A 19,220-nucleotide genomic window follows, 5' to 3' on the forward strand; every position below is an offset into this window, starting at 1 on the left:
TTAATATATTTCTATAGTTCTCTATAGAAAATATACGAGGGTCTAAAAGAGTTGTGTCTAAATTAGAGTTTATCAATAAGTTGACCCTAAACAAACCTAGTCCACAATTTCAAGCTTGAGCCGAGGATAGATTAGCTTGAATTTTTTTAGTACTTCGTATTATATATGGGACAACCAATCTAATTCAAGCCACAATCAAGTTGAGCCTTTTTTGTCGCCTATAGCTGATTTATCAATATACTTATTTCATTTTTTATAGTTGTAACACATATATTTTTTTACAGTATTTAAGAAAAGTAGGGTTCATATGATTTAACACACATTAAAATGAGGTGAGAGGCTTTTAGAAGTATAATTTAGGGCCTGTTATCTTACGTTGAAATTCAGTTCAATTCAGTTCAGTTCTGCTCCTGATTTCCTTCTCTTATAAAATATTCATTTCATTTCAGTTCAGTTCAGCTCAGCTCAATTCAGTTCAGTTCAGCTCAATTCAGTTCAGTTCAGTTTAGCTGAGTACAGTCAATGAGAACAGACCCTTAGTGGACCATGTGATTAAAATGAGAGAAATAGTAAAATTTTGCCCATAAAATAACTTTTCAAGTATTGTAAGTATTATGACATTTCCATTTTAAATAAATATTGCAAGTATTAAAAATGGATGAAGCATATACACTTCCAAATATCTTGTGACGTATTAATAGCAACAGTAATTAGGAGCTCACTATCAACATCCGGCTATGTTTAGGGCAAACTTTTTGGATGTGATATGTGGCCTAATTCACATGTTGAACATATGATTGAAGTAATGCAAATGATCAAAAAGATAATTTTCAAAGAGGACATAATCTTAGTAATTTTGCTTATTGCTACACAAATATGATCCATGTATCACGAGATAGATAAAGAATCAAAAATCGATAAATTCTAATACAAGTACTAATATAAATAAACTCACATTATATTGTCAAGTTATCATGTCGGATCAACTTCGTATACAAGTCGGACTTGAGTTTGCCTGAATTACCCTACAAAGTGTACGATACATAAAAAGAGAGGCATAACAAGTCCAAATAATCCGCTGGCAAAATTGATCGTTGTTGGTTATCTTTGTTTCACTCGTGTTAGGTTGTAATGTCAAATATAATTGTCAATCTCGACATAAAAGAGGAATCCACCAACTTTTGCAGAGTACAGCCATGAAAGTCCAAATTACTAAAAGCAAATTTTTAATTTTTTTTTATTTTTTATTTTTTGAAAAAAAAAAGGAATAAAAAGGGAAACTTTATTATCGGATTGTTACTCCCTATTTAGCTTTATATAATTGCCCGAACATGCCTCGTGATGTAGGGCCTTATTCGGATAATGGACTTTTCCTTAAGATCAATGTCCATCTGTTGGCCATTTGGCCCACTATTTTAATGGCCTATGATTTCGACAAAATGAAATAACCACATAAAGATTACTTTATCCGTTTTATAATAATTGCAACAACAGAGTTTCTACATAGTTTTAAAAAATTTATTAGTTAAGGATTCAGGGCCTATTCACATTTATCGAACTGAGCTGAGTTGAACTGAACTGAACTGAACTAATTGGAGTTGAATTGAGCTGAAATAAACATTTTATGAGAGAGGGAAATTAGGATCTGAACTGAACTGAGCTGAAATGAATATTTTATGAGAGATGGAAATTAGGAGCTGAACTGAACTGAAATTAAGTGAATGTGAATAGGCCCTAAAGGGTGAACTTTATAACACAAATTTAATGTGTTTGGACACACTATGTGGCCGGGGTTACTCGGCTAGTCAGGGATTACGGTTACTCGATCGCCCATGAGTTACTGAGTTAGTCATGGGATACTTGGACGGAGGTTACTTGGTCGACCATGGGTTACTTGGTTAGGGATTACTCTTTACATAGAACATGCGCTAGCCGATTGAGTATCCTAGAATAAATAACCCTTGACATATTGAGTAGGCTCAAAATAAAAAACCCTAAATAATTAAACCCAACAAAAACCCGCTAACCGATTGAGTAAACCCAAAATAAGTAATCCTTGACCGACTAAGGGCCCTATTCTAACTGACTGAAATGAGCTGAACTGAACTTATTAGATTAAAATGAAACGAGTATTTTATAAGAGAAGGAAATTAGGAGCGGAATTGAACTGAACTGAAATGAAATAAACTGAACTTATTAGAGCTTAACTGAACTAAACTGAACTGAAAATAATCGTATGAAAACAGGCCCTAAATAACCCTTACATAAGTAACTCCGACCACACAAAAACACCGTTTTTAAAATACGGAGTATAAAATATAATTAGTGAAAATATATTTAGTTTTTAGTTAGAGAGCTAAATAATAAAATAGTAATTCATCCATATCAATTAGAAAGAAAGTGTTGTAACAAGTTAATACTCCGTATGAAATATGAGTAGAAAATGTTTAAGTGTGTTACAAATAAAAACGAAGGTAAAAAGAATGAGGGAGCCCCATTCATCTTCATGATAAACAAAATTTACTCGAGGCTACGAGAATTGCGATAATTACAAAATTCCTTGTTTAAGTCCTACGAGGCTACGAGTTTTCCGTGGTTTTGGTGCGTTTCATTTTACACCACAAACATGTTGGCTGTTCTAAGTTCACTCGACTATTGTATAGTTACAGCTTTATCAGCATTCATTTTTCGATTTCTATCACAAATACAACATCAAAGATCAAACACATAGTTTCTGTAATTGTGCTTATTGTTTGTCAATGGCATCTTTTCTGACTTCATCTCCCACTTTTTCACTTCCAAATAAGGTAATAATACTCTAATCTAATCTCATAATATATATATATATATTTTTTTTCAGTGTTTTTTGTGTATATGTTTATTGATTTCTTGCGATTTTGAGAAGAAATGATCGATTAAATTTTGGGTTTTTAAAAGTTTCTTTTAATTTTTATCTAGTTGCTGAAAAATTTATAAGCTTGAAATTATAATTATAAACCCTAATTGATGAATCCAATTGTTCCAATAAAGTATAATTGCTTGGTTAGGGTTAGTGACTTAGTGATTGTGATGGTCTAATTTCTGGGTTTACTCATGTTTATGAATTTTGTTGCGGAATTATTTGCTATTGGGAAGGTTTTTCAGAATTTGATTAATTAAGGTTATTCAGGATTTAATTTCCAGAATCAATGGGTTTTAATCTTACCAGTGATAGTTATTCTGGAAATTATACTTAGTGAAACAAACTTTTGCCCAATACCAAACTTTAAACCTTTGCAACTTTAGGTAATTAGTAGCGCGATTATCGTTCGAGTTTGGAAAACATCAATTGATCTTAAATATTTCATAACCAAGCAAGGGAAGAGTTAAGAATGATTAAAATCAAAATGGTTTCCTGTGATTTTTTCCTACTTTTAAATGTACAAATTTTGCCCATAAAGGATTGTAAATGTTTATGAGAAAAATATTTTCACTTATGGATCTTTCTCTAGTGATGGTTCGGCTTTTCTAGGGACTTAAAACTACCTCTTGGTGTTAATTTGGTTATTGTTGATTTTCTACATATCAGATTATATATCACAGTGAGAAAATTCCACTCACTACATTATCTGTATCAACTTCAAGCCCATCTATCGTAAGGAGGGGAAGAGGCTATGGGAAATGCTCAGTATCAAGAGTTACTTCAATTGAAAATGATGTTATTCAAAAGGATGCTCATGGGGTTGATAAAAAGGATGGTATGTCTTCCTACTAGCATGCACTGATAGTTGAATATATACAATAGAGTCCTGTAGATGTTGTTAAATACAAGTATAAGCATGCTGGCACATATGGCTGGAAAAGTGTAGTTTCAAAGTTTATCAGACACTACATTCAAAATTATGTTCTTTATCCTTTTCTTTCATGATTTTATCTTGAAAATGTGTGCTTCTTACAAAGTATGTACAGAGAATAAGACCATAGGTTTGAATTTTGCGGTTACTTATTCAGTTAAGTTCATGATAGCTCTAGCCTGTTAAACCTCAATATTACGGAATTGTGCTTGATTCTTCTTTGTTATTCTTTTCCCCTTTGGGTGATAAGGAAGCGAATTGGTACTTCCCCATTATCATTTCTTTCAAAACTTTGTTTGTCTATCAGCAAATAATTTCCTTTGCTTCAAACTGTGTCATAAACTGATGAAGTGCTTTGTAAATCAAATCGAATCGCCTCTGGTTGCGTAGTTTCTTAAACAGTTTTCTTTGTTGGTGTTGCCTCATCTGTACTGAGTTTGAGCTATTGATACAGATTTTGGAGTAGTTGGCATGCACCATGTTGGCATTCTTTGTGAAAACCTTGAAAGATCACTCGATTTTTACCAGAACATACTAGGTATGTATACTTACTATGCTACCAAGGACACATTTTTTATGTCTCATTTTCTTTTCAATGCTTTAATACACCCATATCTTGGCAGGTCTGGAGATAAATGAGGCTAGGCCACATGACAAGCTCCCCTATAGGGGTGCATGGCTGTGGGTTGGCTCAGAGATGATTCATTTGATGGAGCTTCCAAATCCTGACCCATCAACTGGGAGGCCTGAACATGGTGGTCGTGATCGTCATACTTGTATTGCTATTCGGGATGTGTCTAAGCTTAAGGATATCCTCGACCGAGCAGGTAGATATATATTTTTCCTTTTGGTTCAGGAATGAACTGCTTAAGTAATGTTTTAGACTTTTAGCCTCTGCCATGATCAAGGGAAATAATTTTACTAATTGTAACTGGCACTCTGGCAGGTATACCATATACCCTCAGTCGATCTGGAAGACCTGCAATTTTTACTAGAGACCCAGACACCAACGCACTAGAATTTACGCAAGTCTAATTGTGCATTATACATAATTTTCTGTTTTGATTCCTCGATATATAGGTTGTACATAATGTTAAACGAACAGTTGTATTTAGAATACCTGGGTTTTCAAGTTTATATACTAGTATGTGCCAGATTACATGGTACGAGTAATAATCATATGACTTCTTTGGCATGAATTTGTATGTAATTTTGCAAATAAAAATTATTATTTATTTATTTTCTTGTAAAAAAATTAAGAAAGAAAGAACAGTGTAACTTTATTATCCGATTGTTATTCTCTATGTATCTAAGTATCTTTACATAGTTGCCCGAACATGTCTCATGTTGTAGGGCCCAATTAGGATAATGGACTTTTCCTTAAGATCAATGTCCACCTGTTGGCCGTTTGGCCCACTTTCTTAATGGCCCATGATTTCGACAAAATGAAGTAACCTCAAGTGTCTATATGCTCATTTGATCATCTCATCAAAACCCTCTGTCCCTAATTATTTGCCGATTGTCCATTTTCTGATATAACACCGAAAAGTGGTGAGATCTATTGTAGTAGTTTTTGTGAGAGTAAAGTTGTGGTCTTCATAAGAGAGTATGAGATTCAAGAAAAACACAAAATATTTCTACGTTTAAGCATAAATGTTTCTACGTTCAAGCACAAGTATAAAGTTGTTGTCAATGGTGATAGATCTTGCATTATAATATCATATCATTATCTTTATCCCATTATTATACAACATCAATATTATAGCTTGTTGTAATTGTTTTGTTTTATAAGCCATATAAAGATTATTGCCTTATTGGTTAGGTTCTCAAAAAAGCTTTTTTTATTTTTGGTCGTATATATAAAATGATTTTTTTTTTTTTTTTTTTGGATTCATGTATCTTGTGCAATAGTGAGAAATTGGCTAGACTTGAACTTTAGAGCATTCACATCAATGAGCATTTTTTTGCTCATGAGCATATTTGGTAGAAATGGTACTACATCAATGAGGAAAATGAAAAATGCTCATGAGCATTTTAGAATTTGCTCATAGGATGAGCAAATTTCATGATGAATAGTAATCTCGTGGGCCCCAACATTCATCCAAAATTGATGAGCAAAAATGGTATAAATGTTACTACATCAATGAGCAAAATAAAATATGCTCATGAGCAATTTAATTATTTTTTGATCACTAGTGGGATAAAATTTCCTCACCAAAAATGCTCATGAGCAAATTGGTTGGGAAGAGAGAGAAAGTAGCTAGAGAGAGAATGAGCAAAAAAAATTTTGCTCACTAATGTGAGTGCTCTTAGTACGAGTATGATAGTCATAAATCTTACAATATTTGTGCTCAATAATAGAAATATTAAATGGTTGGAGTTACACTTGATTTACAAATCGAGGACTAGAGTTGTTGCTTCATAAATCTAATGTTCTAATAACAATCATTGTCAAATTTGTTATAATCATCAATCATGATATCAATTCATATTTATGGACACTTTTTTAGTAGGTGTGACAAGACTCTTATCTTGGGGGCTTGGGGCCTCATTACCTTCATCACCATATCTTCAATTCATAACTTCAAAAGCCCCAAAGACAACTTGATTGCTTAAAAAAATCCACTTTGATCCTTACCTATCAATTTAGCTCGTTATAAACACATCTATCGTCATTTTGAATATCACTGTGAACCCTCTTTTTTATGACAGCTTAATGAACATCTTTAATTCTTTTTTTTTTTTGAAGAAATGAACATCTTTAATTCTAAAAAAAGTTTTTAGGACTATTGGATGCACCATTAATAATTACTTGATACATTGACAATAAGAATCTAAAAAAATGGTTCAATTTCATGAAATATAATTTTCCATTTAGCCTCTAACGATCATTTTGAAATCTGACAAGATTTTATCGACATGATCAAACTCAATCATGTGTTATTATTTTTTTTTAAGAAAAACCAACAAACTATGAAAGATTAAAGGGAAATCATATGAACAAGAGAAATCATGTGAATACATTAATTGAATATCATTTGAAAGAATTGACACTGAAAACTGAATGACATTTTGGAATTTAAAGCCCAAATTAATAAATTCAATGAGTTTCATACAGAAAGAGCCAACTAGGCTTACCTTTCTTGAGAAGTTGGTACCTGACGCGGTTAATAACAGGTCAAATTCAACATCTAAACAAATTCTCTAACTGCAAATTTGATTTATCCACTGTCTTTTTTTGTTTCTTCCAGATTAATTAAGTAAAATAATAAATTTCAAATTCAAAAAAAATTCTGAAACGTAATTGGCCTTTCTGGGTTTGACCTTTTCCACCAAACACAAAGCAAGAAGAAAGCAAAGTTTAAAGCTTTTTCTTCATTTTTGCTGTTTTTTTTTTTTTTTTGAAGTTTTAGAGAGAGAAAGTTATAGAGAGAGAAAAGATGAATCAACCAAATTGGGAGCTCAAGGGTTGCTGTAACCATGATCAAAGAAATTTCATGATCACCATTGGCCTCTTCACAGTTGTTATTCTTGCGGTTTGTTTCTTTTTACTGATACCCTTTAATTTTCTTGATATCTTTTCATGAAACCCAGAAAATAAAGTTTATAACTTTCCCTTTGATCTTTTTTGATTGTGCATTTTTATGCAACTTTGAATCTTGAGTTTTATCAGTAAAGTACTTTCTGGGTTTTTATAGGTTACCAAGATCCCAATTTTACTAATTATCCACTTGAATTTACTCTTAATTATTGTAGATTTGTAGAAGAACTATTTGATGTCATAGGGTAATAAAAAATTCATAGTTTGATCAAATTTTGCACTTTAAGCTTGCAGTTTAAGGGAATTACTTGATAATACATAATTGATTGAGTAAGGTTTGATTTATAGGAAATTTAAGATGTTAAGTTTGTAATTTGAGTGTTGATGATACTTAATTTAAGTATTAAACTGTTCCGAGGTACACAATTTGGAGTTTGTGTTGTTAATTATAGTGTTAGTTTATGAGAATTTTTCATAGTTTTAGTATAAGCCGTATTCACTCAAACATTGGTACCCTGCATTAGGGTTTCTTTTATTATTTCTAATTGCTGATTTGAACTCAATAGCTGATAGTGGATAGTGATGCCAGGATTGCCAACATTGCTCAAATGGCTATAAACATGAAATCGAGCACGGGCATTCTTTGCTAATGATTTTGTAATTTGTATCATTGGGGCAGTTATGTACTTAAGCTAAGGTCAACATGTTTTAGCTGAAGTGTTGAACTACCTGAAAGTTTGCTAGGATAGTTGAACAATATATATAACTGCTTGAATATTTTTAATCTTTATTGTTTAGACTTGTATGATCTTATTATACTCGACGTGTTAGTTGAATTTTATGACTTGATTAATCTGCTGAGTGACATACTTTCTCTCTTGATTGACAGCTATGGAGGACATTTTTGCTGACACCATTTAAGCTCATTACCGTCTTTCTGCATGAAGTCAGTCATGCTATAGCATGTTTACTTACATGTGGTTCGGTAAGTTATTCTCTGCTTTCTTTTTGCAATTTTATTCACCAGTTTTTGTTTTAGGTAGAGGATAGACAGGATAACCGTGACACTCAGCTAAGCCCCTGTGCCTCCTCCAAATTATTACTCAGATTAGCTAATTACTTTTGCGTTGCAAAGACCAAATTGCAGAAAGTTATGTCTGGAGCCATTTCTTATGAATTAGCCAATCATCTCATTAGGTCAAGTTCATGAAATGGATCAGGAATGTCCCTAAAAAAACAATCAGAAAACAAGGTGGAAAAAAAAGTAAATGTTGGAAACCATCTTTTTTTAGGAGGCACATCTCCCCACCCCCCCCCCCCTCCCCCCTCTCCTCCTCTCTATTCCTGAGGCATTAAAATTTTCATGAAATGAGAACGAGTCAAGTTCCATGCACTTGAATATGTCGATATCAAGTCAGAGGCATTTGTTTCAACTCTAGAGAACAAGCCAACCCAACAGTTAACTGTATTTATTGTCATAATGAACATAAAACAAGCTTAAACTGAAGTCTCTATGGCTCTAGCTTACCTACACAGATCTTAGAGAACTTCCTAGCACGAGTACTCGAGTAGATAGTGTGAAATTAAGATATGAGATTCAGCAACATGCACACAAACAGAACTCCTTAGGCAATAGCGTTTGAAATTATATTACAGATTGAACAGCATGCACTTTTAAGAAAAAATGTTAATCAACTGTAATATATGCAGTTCAATAATTGCTGCCCTATTTTGAACCATAATACTTCACCTGTGTCTTTGTGCCTAAGCAGCTTAATGCTTAGATTATAGCTTCCATCCCATGTAGTTTATAGACAGTATTCTGACTGAATTTTGAGCCAGGTTTAATAAAATTATGCTGAACTATACATTGGAATTTGTTTTAAATTTTCTATTACAATTCCATGTTACTAAGAGAATGTAAACTCGTGAAATTATCGATCAAAGGTACTGCAGGTCAATTCCTGATTAATGATTATGGTCTCTTGTTCTATGCTGATATCTAGGTGGAGGGAATCGAGGTTCATGCAAATGAGGGAGGTTTGACACGAACACGTGGCGGTGCATATTGGCTGATCTTACCTGCTGGATGTAATTTCCTGTCTAAAAGTTTTATTTAATGCCATGTATTTTTTTTTTCCTGCTTCTTGATCAATCTAACCTATATATGAGGATTCTTGCTTTTATATTATGCTTCAAGCTAACCTTTTACTTCTTGATCTGCTTAGTTAGAGCTTAATCTTATCATATCGTTTGGGCACTCACACATTTAATGCATCTTACACATTTAGATCTCGGCTCTTCATTCTGGGGAATGCTTTTGGTACTTGCCTCCACAAATCTTCTTACAGCAAGAATTGCTGCTGGCTGTCTTGGTGTAGCACTGGTCATCGTGCTCTTCATTGCACAAAATGTAAGGGATTTATGATTGATTTTACATCATGGTACCATCATTTAGCTCCATTTTTTGTCTTAGATAGATCTGACTTTTTTTAAAATTTGCTTGGTAACAAACAGTGGACACTTCGAGGACTTTGTATTGGTGAGTCTATGTACTAAATCTAATACTCGGATTTTCTTTCTAATGATTATCTGTTGTATTAATTTACATGACACTTGATGATGACAATACAGGATTTATTGTTTTTCTTGCTGTAATTTGGATCTTGCAAGAAAAAACAGATATACATATCCTTCGGTATGTCATCCTTTTTATTGGTATGTGCTTACAATCCTCTTTTTCCATTTGATTATATGTACATGTTAGCACTATCTTTAATTTCATAAAATCTCAACAGGATTTTGCATCAGTCACTAAAAAGCATGTTTCATTTTTGCAGGGGTGATGAACAGTTTATTCTCAGTTTATGGTAAACTCATTTATCCTTTTCCAGAAATCTCTACTTGCATGATTCTCGGTTAAAGTTCTGAATTTTATGCTATGATGTAGATATCTATGATGATCTAATATCTCGAAGAGTAAACTCTAGTGACGCTGAGAAATTTGCTGAGGTTTGCCCTTGCCCATGCAATGGGTTTGCATGGGGGTTCATTTGGTGAGTTTTTGGAAAGACATAAATGCAATCACACCTCTGTTTTTTCGAGTTTGACAATAATTTTTTTTCCTCCATCTTGAATATTTTCTTGCAGGGGAATTATATCCTTTGCTTGTCTCTGTGGAGCCATGTATTTGGGCCTTGTCATCCTGTCATGACCTTGAGTAACAATGCTTCTCTGAACATACTTTCCAAGGTGCATTTCATTGCCTGAACTACAGTTAAAACCGACTCTTGTTGCGAAGTGATGAATGACAATTGTAGTAACTAATAAACGAGGAAATCTCTATAATGACCGCTCTAATGCTCTATGGTAATGCAACTCTATTCCCACTTAGGTGTTCATAAAGTGGCATTGAGTGGTAAGAAAATTTACAAATAAAAACATACTTGGGGATGGATCTGCATTACTATAGACTTCTAATTTTTTAGACTTTCTGTACAAAATTACAGTGTATGGGAAATTTGCAATTACGATCAGTTATTACCACCAACTAAACAGACTGAAAAATGTTCTCATAATGTATTAGTAGTCTCCTACTTGGTGGTCACAGGATGATTTTATTGACATTTGACAGCAATGATTGGCCCTTGTTTATGCAGAATTTTGCATCATTGCGCTCTGGGATTGAATTTCTAGTTTCAGCTGACATCGTGGATGAACAGAATTTCTTCATTCTTTCGCCGTAATTTTTGCTATCTACATACCAAGGGTGGCTTGTACATTTAGACAGAAATGAACCTATTGTTGTAGACAATCTAGACATACTACTGACCATGGAAAACAATTTATTGGAGTTATTTTTTCTACTACTCAATAGCACTTTGTATATTTGAGATGTTTCTGATGCATTGGTGTTGCCAAATGACTACAACTTTTACTGATGACTACTGCTGGCATTACTGCTGTGTCAAACACATTTTATCACAGCAACAGCTTCATGCTGCTACTAACTGAAGCGAAGGTTGTATCAATGCGCTATGGGGATGGATTTCAGAGTTTATCGACTCCACTCCCTCACACACTTATACATAGTACGATCAGTAATTTTTTTTTAACAACACACGCGCACAACCCCAACCTGTCCAATTATCCTCCCTACACGGCAAACACCATTGCAAAAGGTTGTATAATCATTGCGAGCACAGATGACAGGATGATATCAACCACGATACCATTGGCGGCCTTGATCCTCAAGGAGCAAAGACCATAACTAAACCCGTGAAGGTCCTTCCGTAGTCTGTACCCATCAAAGCCCGAAGGCCATAAAAGACGGCATAAACATGAAAGCATTTCATGAAGTTGAGTGAAAACCTTTCCTGAGTTGAGTTAACTAATCAAATTCCATAATTCCCCAGAGTTCCGAATATTCTATTCACATATACCATGTTCTGAAGTACTTGTATAATTTAAGTGAAGTAAACACGAAAGTTGTTTTTCATTAGACGGATGTTCCTATAATTCCGCTCTAAACTTGAAATTTTTTTAATCAACTTATAATTTATTGTTGCTTTTACTTTCTTTAGATTTTGTGGAAAGTCAACTAATACAAGTTCTCTTATGAATAAAGGTGTATAATATATAGTTATACGGTACCATGCAAATATTCTAGAGTGCAAATTAAGTAACTTCAGAAATAAATGTTCCAAGTTATAATTTGTCAGGAGTTTTTTATTGTCTTAATATAATGCTTTCCCTTTATGACTTTTATTACAAATTTTAAATTTACAATATGAACTAAATATATGTAGTGAATGAACGTAAGATTCAATGAAGTGTCAAAAAAAATAATACGAGTACAAAAAAAAAAAAGGGAGACAAATTCGCACGATATGCTGCACGTTTAGAGAGTTTCATTCTTCAGCTGGTTTTTTCTTCCTGGTATTCTACATTTGAATTTTGACTTGGAATATTTCTTAATTTTAAATATATAATCCACATTAAATTCTAAGTAATTAAAATGGTACAATTGCTAAGATTATGAGCTAACTCTTTTTTACTGTAAAGACAAGCAAGTCATGCCAGGTTACAAAATTTAGCCTTCAGAAATTCATGCAAGGCTCAATATTTTTTACAGAACAAAGCTATATATCTAAGTCGTCATCAGGATCCTCGTCAGAGTCTGGTCTTTCATCATCTGAATCACGGAGATAGACTATCTCACCTCTTGAAGAATTTTCAGTAACTCCAGTTTTCTCAGCTTCGGTTGCCATCCCATTTTGCGATTCCATGAGAGATCGACGGCCATCATAAATTTGGTTAGCTTTATCTGTTTCTGAAGAAGTAACAACAAAAGACATCATCAAATGTCACAGATACCATAATGAACAATATGGACTTGCAATATAAAAAAAGCTCAGATAACCAAAACAGCCTCTTGCACTTGGATGCATCAGTACCTTGGTGTTCAAAAGGAAGAACTACTTTTGAACGATCAATTTGCTCTTTCTCTGACAGATCTAGATTAAATTGCACCTGCATAGATTAAAATTGAATTAGGCAAAATCTATGTTCAACCAAGAATGTTAGTCTACTCAGATTAGTCCAAATAAGGACCAATAAGTTCAATCAAGTCCTGGTGAATTAGATAATAGCGGTTTTCTGCAGTCTTTGTGACATGGAAAACGTGGAGTGTAGGAAGAAATAATTCTACTAACCTTTGGTACTAGTGTCTGTGCCATTGACTCCTCTTCGGAAGAAATTGACTTGAAAGTAATTCCTGTTTGCTCAACATGAAATTCTTCAGACTGAACAAAGTGAAATGTATCAGCAAAAGGAGATCTGGACCACTGAATCCTGTAATGATATGAGTAGCATTTATCTTAGGAAAAGAATACCATCAATCTAACTCTTCCATTTCTGCGCTTTAGGCGCACCCTCAACTTCGCTTTCCTAAGATTCTGCTCAAGCAGGCCTTGTTGTCCATTTTTTAGTTGAGTCAAGCCTTCCACACTAGCCACAATAGAAGACATATACTCAAGAGCAGCAATTGTACTTGTGTCATGAATATCTGAATGCAACAGCCAAAAGGTACTGGAAACTTGTCCTACAACATCACAGATATGGCAATAAGAAGGGTCATATAGCATACTCCACAGAAGATCATGATCTATGAACTTAGTGATTGCAATGAGATCATTGGTATAACCAGCTTAAAAGACTTGTCACTCTTCTAAACGACAGGAATTCACTCTAACAGTAGGAAAATTGGACTATAAGCTGTCCTACATCTAGAGCGGTTAACTGTGTGCTTCACTGATCTGCTCGACGCCAAATAATAGAACTAAAATGAGAGGTAAAAGAGAAAATGCCATATCCAATTAGTACAGTAGCAACTATTCATGGACAAAACATTGCTGGAGTAGAGTAAGTTCAAAGAATTACAGAAATTAGCAACAAACAAGAATGTACAAATAGATTATACATGGAAAATAAATTTCCATGGCCATAATAATAATGGAATTATGGAAAATCAAAGCATGATGGCAACACAAGATCGTGCAAAAAAATTTGATAAACCTAGCTGTTAGCTTGTACTGACCAAACTAATAACCCTAGGACCCCACAATTAACATAATGTTTCCAATCATAGCCATGAAACAACAGTGTTGGACTGAGTTATTCTGTAACGGAAGTCCTCTTCCAATATCGTAGACATGTTGTACTTTCTTTCTCTGTGCAGAGAAAATCATATCATAATGCAACCATGGAATAGTCATATTCCAAGGATAAGACTGATGACCATCTAATCATGCTTTTTAAACAAGGATTGAAGAATGAGATATAAGGATTTCAGCAATACATAAGAAACCCCAATCTTTTGAGGGTTTGAACAAGTGCAGAATCAACAAAAATACCCAAACTAGCAAAATTTGGGGTGGGAGAATATATATGTTCATAGACCCCATAGTTCCAAATGGAATCCAAGTAAGATGAAAAGTTGCTGAACATATGGCCCAATTAGCCAAAGGAGGCAGACAGACAAGTGATAGTATAATGATGAACAAGTACTGTTGCACACCTAGGTTAAGCCTGCTATTATCTAAACAATAAGCAGACATGTCTAAGGCTAGCTGCGATAAGGAAAAGGCAAAATGTAATTTCATAATACTCTCTCATTCTAAGAAAGCAATCATTGCATAACTTATTCTGTACACTGATTGACACATAGTTTAACATCTTACACATCATAAAGAAGCAAAGTATTCAATCTAGATGGAGAAACATACCATGACAGCGAATATTACTAAGAAGACTGGCAACAGATGACAATGGGACATCTCTTAGTAACTCAGTTACCTGGAAAAATATTTAATTAACTGTTAGAAAGAAGACAATATGAAGAAACTTTTCAAACACTACTGATTATAATATGATGCATTATACAAGACCGAGTCAAATTAACCCCCCCCCCCCCCCAAAAAAAAAAAAGGCAGGAAAAAACAGAAGACAAATTTTCACATAATATGTTGTATGAGTGATGAATGGGAGGCTGTTTGCATAGAGCACATCAGATATTTGGAGCCTTTTGGAAGTTATATCACTTTGACCAGTTGTGTTTCGTATTACTCAAGCATAAACTGACACTGAAACCATACATTTAGGTTGAAGCGTTAAAAAACCACAACTTTAGCTTATAGATAGATATGAATACAATCAAGAAAATAAATGCCAAGCCCTGCCAAAAAAGTTTTCACATCACAGACATAATAAATTATCAAGAAACATAGTTATATATTTACATGTGTTTGTATGAACAGTGAATATTTCAATCCAGTGCTTGCCAAAATAATTTATTGCTATAAGCAACTTAAATTCTTAAATCTAATGGGTCTGTTCTCACTCCTCCCATCATTTTGACTCAGACACCCGCCCACGACCACCCCACCACCCACTACCCCCCCCCCCCCAAAAAAAAAAAAGAAAAGAAAGAAAGAAAACCTCAAATGCATTCATCATACTTGATTCTAGTCTACAAATCTCCAACATTACAATGTGAAAATCTACTGTACCAAAAAACAAACGTGCAATTTATCTAGTTTTTTAGGGAGGGGAGGACAGAAAAAAAATATATTACCGAGTCTATTGCTATGCAAAATCGATCCTTTCCTTGTCCAACAATTCCTGTGGCATAAACATGTAGAAAGTTACGGAGCGGTCTTTCATATTCACATTAATATCACTTGCCATACCATTTTTTTTTCCTTTAACCATAAAAGATAATCATCTCAAACATCATGGGATTTTATAATTTAACCAAAATTCTGAATTTCCAATAATTATGCTCTTTTCTCCAAAGTTAATCAATACTAGTTTTGATAGAAATGAGTTGAGTTCCTCATTAAGCAAAAAATAGTTTGAGGTAAGCAAAAGTTTAGCAACACAAAAAGTTAATTTGAGCCATAATAAGTTAAGTTAAGCAAAACAAAGTGTTATTTTTTTCAGCAAAAATAACTTGGGGAGAGCAAAGCCTAAGGCATATCTCTAGCACTCACTTGTTTACGAACAATTGTCAACTACACTTAATCGATCTCAGCTTTATTAATATGAAAAATAAGAGCACAATACGAAGCTATACCTTTTCCCAACTCAAGAATCCCAGAAAGCAATTTTTCCAAATTTCTTACATCCCTGAAAACTGTCACCCCAAACGAAGAATCTGGAGAACTGCCAATCCGCCCATTTTCCTTAAGCCTATGCTTCCAACCAAGAGGATCTGTATAACAATCTAGTATCCGAACCCTACACAAGAATTTCCCAAAGTCAGAATATTCCACATCATAACCAAGATTAGACCTTGGCTTGTTAGTTTATATTTTGAACTGATTAGGTAAAACCATGAAAACAGATAATAAAACTAAGAAGACCTGGCAATTCAGAATACTACCATAATCAAAATAGGTGAATACATTGTAAAATATTCCCTGGTTGGAAATAATTGTCACATGTCACAACTCACAACTCCTCAATCACTCATAAGGATAGGCATGATATACAAGAAGAGCCTTCTATATGGTCGAACCACTCTCACGGTCTCACCACTCAACCAAGTCTTTCGCAAAATCCAATCATAAACCATCACTGTCTTAAGAAAAATTACTCCGTACAACTTTCTGATATGAACATCTGTAAGTAGTACTACTATATGCTATATTTTCAAATCAGCATATGTTTCTACTCTTCAACAAATCCAAATAATAACACAACCTGATTTCCTTAGCTTATTATCATGTAAATTTTTGAAAAAATAAAAAGATAAAACTCCGGAATATAAGATAATTCAAATCCAAAGTATTGGAATTTCTCACCTACATTGTACCAAAACAACTACACCATTTAATCATCAATATCATCACTATTTAATATTAAATAAAGAAATATTAATTTCAAAATAAAACAAAAATGGAGGAAAGTAAATACATGCCATTTATCCAAAGAAACGCCATCGATTCCACTACTCTTCATCAAATCAATATAATACGACGGGCTTCGAGCAAATGCGACGATCACCAAACCTCTGCAAACAAACAAAACACAAAATCAATGTAAATTTCAAAAGAATGGAGAAAACAGGATGATACGGCGTCGTTAGGGTTGTAACCTGGATTGTGATTTTCCCGCCAAAATGAAGGAAGAAAGCTGAGAGAGAACGTAATCGAAGACATGAAAAGCTAGAGGAGAGAGAATGGAGTCTTTGATAGTGAGCGCTGGAGCTAATTCTCCCTCTAATGCTCCGTCTCGAAGAACTCTGCAGGTTGCTTCCGCCATTGTTGACGATGATGAAGCTCACTCTAAAACCCTAGATTTTGCAATTTGGGGTTTTGAGTTTTGACCTCTTTTCGATTTTGATTTTTGGTTGACGGTTGGTTGGTTATACCCCGCTGCCCGTACGTCGTCGTTTCGTGTGTGGGCTTTTTGTTCCATCACATAATCAATTGTAAAGAATTACTCGTGACGCGGGGGAACTCACCTTATGAATTTTGAAGTCACTAAATTGAGGACATTGTTATGGGAATGGTCGGAAATGACTTTTAAGCTCAATTTTCAAGTTAAATATGTTAAGATAACTTTAATTTAAGTAAAGAATTCATAAAAACACTTAACGTTTGAAAATAAAAGAAATTATAGTATGAGTTTGAACTCATAGTGGTACATATATAAGCTATTAGACCTTTCAAATACGTTTTTGAACATCCTTGACTGATAAATGATAGAACGGAATAAGTTTTTAATACTACGTATATTTGGCATATCAAATTTTGAAATTTATGTATTTGGTGAGTGATCACACAATGAAATAGAATCACCCATTATTATATGAAGAGACGAATATTTGGTTGGCTTTGTCGCATTGACACAAATACACAATAAGTGAAAAAATTCACTTCCCACAAAATGAAAAAAGTTGTTAAGAACCTGTTTCGATTTATTGAAAACAACAGAACTGAATAAAGCTGAAATAAATTGTTTATGAGGGAAGGAATTTAGGAACTGAACTGAAGTCGATCGAACTGATTAGAGCTGAACATAATAGACTCTAAGTTGCTTACATATAATCTCCTATTAATAAAACTCTCCATGAAAATTCCATTTTCATGTTGATAAGTGATAAACAAATAATTTTACTCACTTCTGTAAAAGTAAAACCCACAGTTTTATGATTTAAATGGAAGTGTAACTTACTACATACAACCAAAAAATTAGCTATTTTAGAACTGTGGACGACAAAATACATGCATCCAATAAAACAAAAATATCATTTAAAAAAAAAGTTAGAGAATAACACGTGTCATTCTTGAATTAGTATTTGGTACTCGTATTATATTCTTGAATTAGTGTTTGGTATACGGAATTACGGAGTATAATTATCCCTAACCTTGTTAAGTAATCTCTCTTGTGCGTGGCGGCAGGCGGAGACAATCATGTGATCTCCATCAAACATGGCCAATCTTGTGAATTTGTGATGTCATGATTTGCAATTGTAATGCAAAATTGTAGGAGAAATAAAGGGGACTACCACTTTACACTATAATGCATCCATAATTTACATTTAGCAAAAAGAAATTAATTAAAGTGCACACTTGACATTACAATTCACGTGATTTTGTAAAATTTAAATTAATTATACAACTATACAAAAAGAAAAAGGTCAACTCGTGTATATGTTATGTTATTGTACAATATATAATCATAATAATTATATGATGTGATATTTTAAAATTATTAAAAAAAAAAAGAAAGAAAAAAGCAAGATCCAAATAGTGAAAATAATAGTGGTTGTGATCTCAAAATTGCGTTAGTTGTAAAGGTATAATCAAATTTCTAAGACTGTCGGTTACTATGTTACCTTCATTTTGACTAGTAACTATATTAAGAAAGGGATTATGTCAGAGATTTTAAGGTTTTGATGTTTCTAGTCCCTTAATTACTATTTGTGGTTAAATATAAAAGGAATTGATGTGTCTATTTAGTGAATGATTTATCCTTTGATTTTACAAAAGGATACAAAAATTGATAGTATACTTCTTGTGTAATGACTAATGAGCTAGCTTCTACCATAATATACACGGGCACAATATAACAATTAAGCTAAATGTTTGCTTCATACTTGTATGTCTTTTTGTGTATATCTGTAGGTTCTACTTGTTCATTATATGTTAAGATGATATATTTGTCTTTTAACGTGCACACAATTATTTCCTCGGATCGCTACTTCTTTATTTACTCTTATTAGAAAGTGTATTAAAGTGCAATCAATAAAGAATGGAAAGAATACATAGCATCCGAAA

At 33.5% G+C, this 19,220-nt stretch overlaps 3 protein-coding genes across 3 annotated transcripts; 2 read left to right on the forward strand and 1 right to left on the reverse strand.

Moving 5' to 3' along the window:
- The first annotated feature begins 2,454 nt into the window (after positions 1-2,454).
- On the forward strand, positions 2,455-5,119 carry LOC110720389. The gene is made up of 5 exons (XM_021899412.1): positions 2,455-2,807; positions 3,569-3,737; positions 4,288-4,371; positions 4,457-4,660; positions 4,780-5,119. The coding sequence occupies exons 1-5, from the start codon at positions 2,760-2,762 to the stop codon at positions 4,866-4,868; spliced, it is 594 nt and encodes a 197-aa protein (XP_021755104.1). The 5' UTR covers positions 2,455-2,759; the 3' UTR covers positions 4,869-5,119.
- A 1,898-nt stretch (positions 5,120-7,017) lies between these two features.
- On the forward strand, positions 7,018-11,273 carry LOC110720390. The gene is made up of 10 exons (XM_021899413.1): positions 7,018-7,369; positions 8,264-8,359; positions 9,381-9,465; positions 9,666-9,787; positions 9,892-9,916; positions 10,009-10,092; positions 10,215-10,244; positions 10,325-10,430; positions 10,525-10,626; positions 11,034-11,273. The coding sequence occupies exons 1-9, from the start codon at positions 7,274-7,276 to the stop codon at positions 10,586-10,588; spliced, it is 708 nt and encodes a 235-aa protein (XP_021755105.1). The 5' UTR covers positions 7,018-7,273; the 3' UTR covers positions 10,589-10,626; positions 11,034-11,273.
- A 989-nt stretch (positions 11,274-12,262) lies between these two features.
- LOC110720392 (elongator complex protein 5-like) lies at positions 12,263-17,286 on the reverse strand. The gene is made up of 9 exons (XM_021899414.1): positions 17,033-17,286; positions 16,856-16,948; positions 16,010-16,173; positions 15,509-15,555; positions 14,661-14,730; positions 13,269-13,477; positions 13,089-13,178; positions 12,831-12,906; positions 12,263-12,706 (listed from the first exon to the last, which is right to left on the reverse strand). Exons 1-9 carry the CDS (start codon positions 17,197-17,199, stop codon positions 12,516-12,518), a joined length of 1,107 nt encoding a protein of 368 aa, XP_021755106.1. The 5' UTR covers positions 17,200-17,286; the 3' UTR covers positions 12,263-12,515.
- Positions 17,287-19,220: the final 1,934 nt, after the last annotated feature.

This window comes from Chenopodium quinoa, unplaced genomic scaffold (assembly GCF_001683475.1).
Source record: "Chenopodium quinoa cultivar QQ74 unplaced genomic scaffold, ASM168347v1, whole genome shotgun sequence".
NCBI lineage: Eukaryota > Viridiplantae > Streptophyta > Magnoliopsida > Caryophyllales > Amaranthaceae > Chenopodium > Chenopodium quinoa.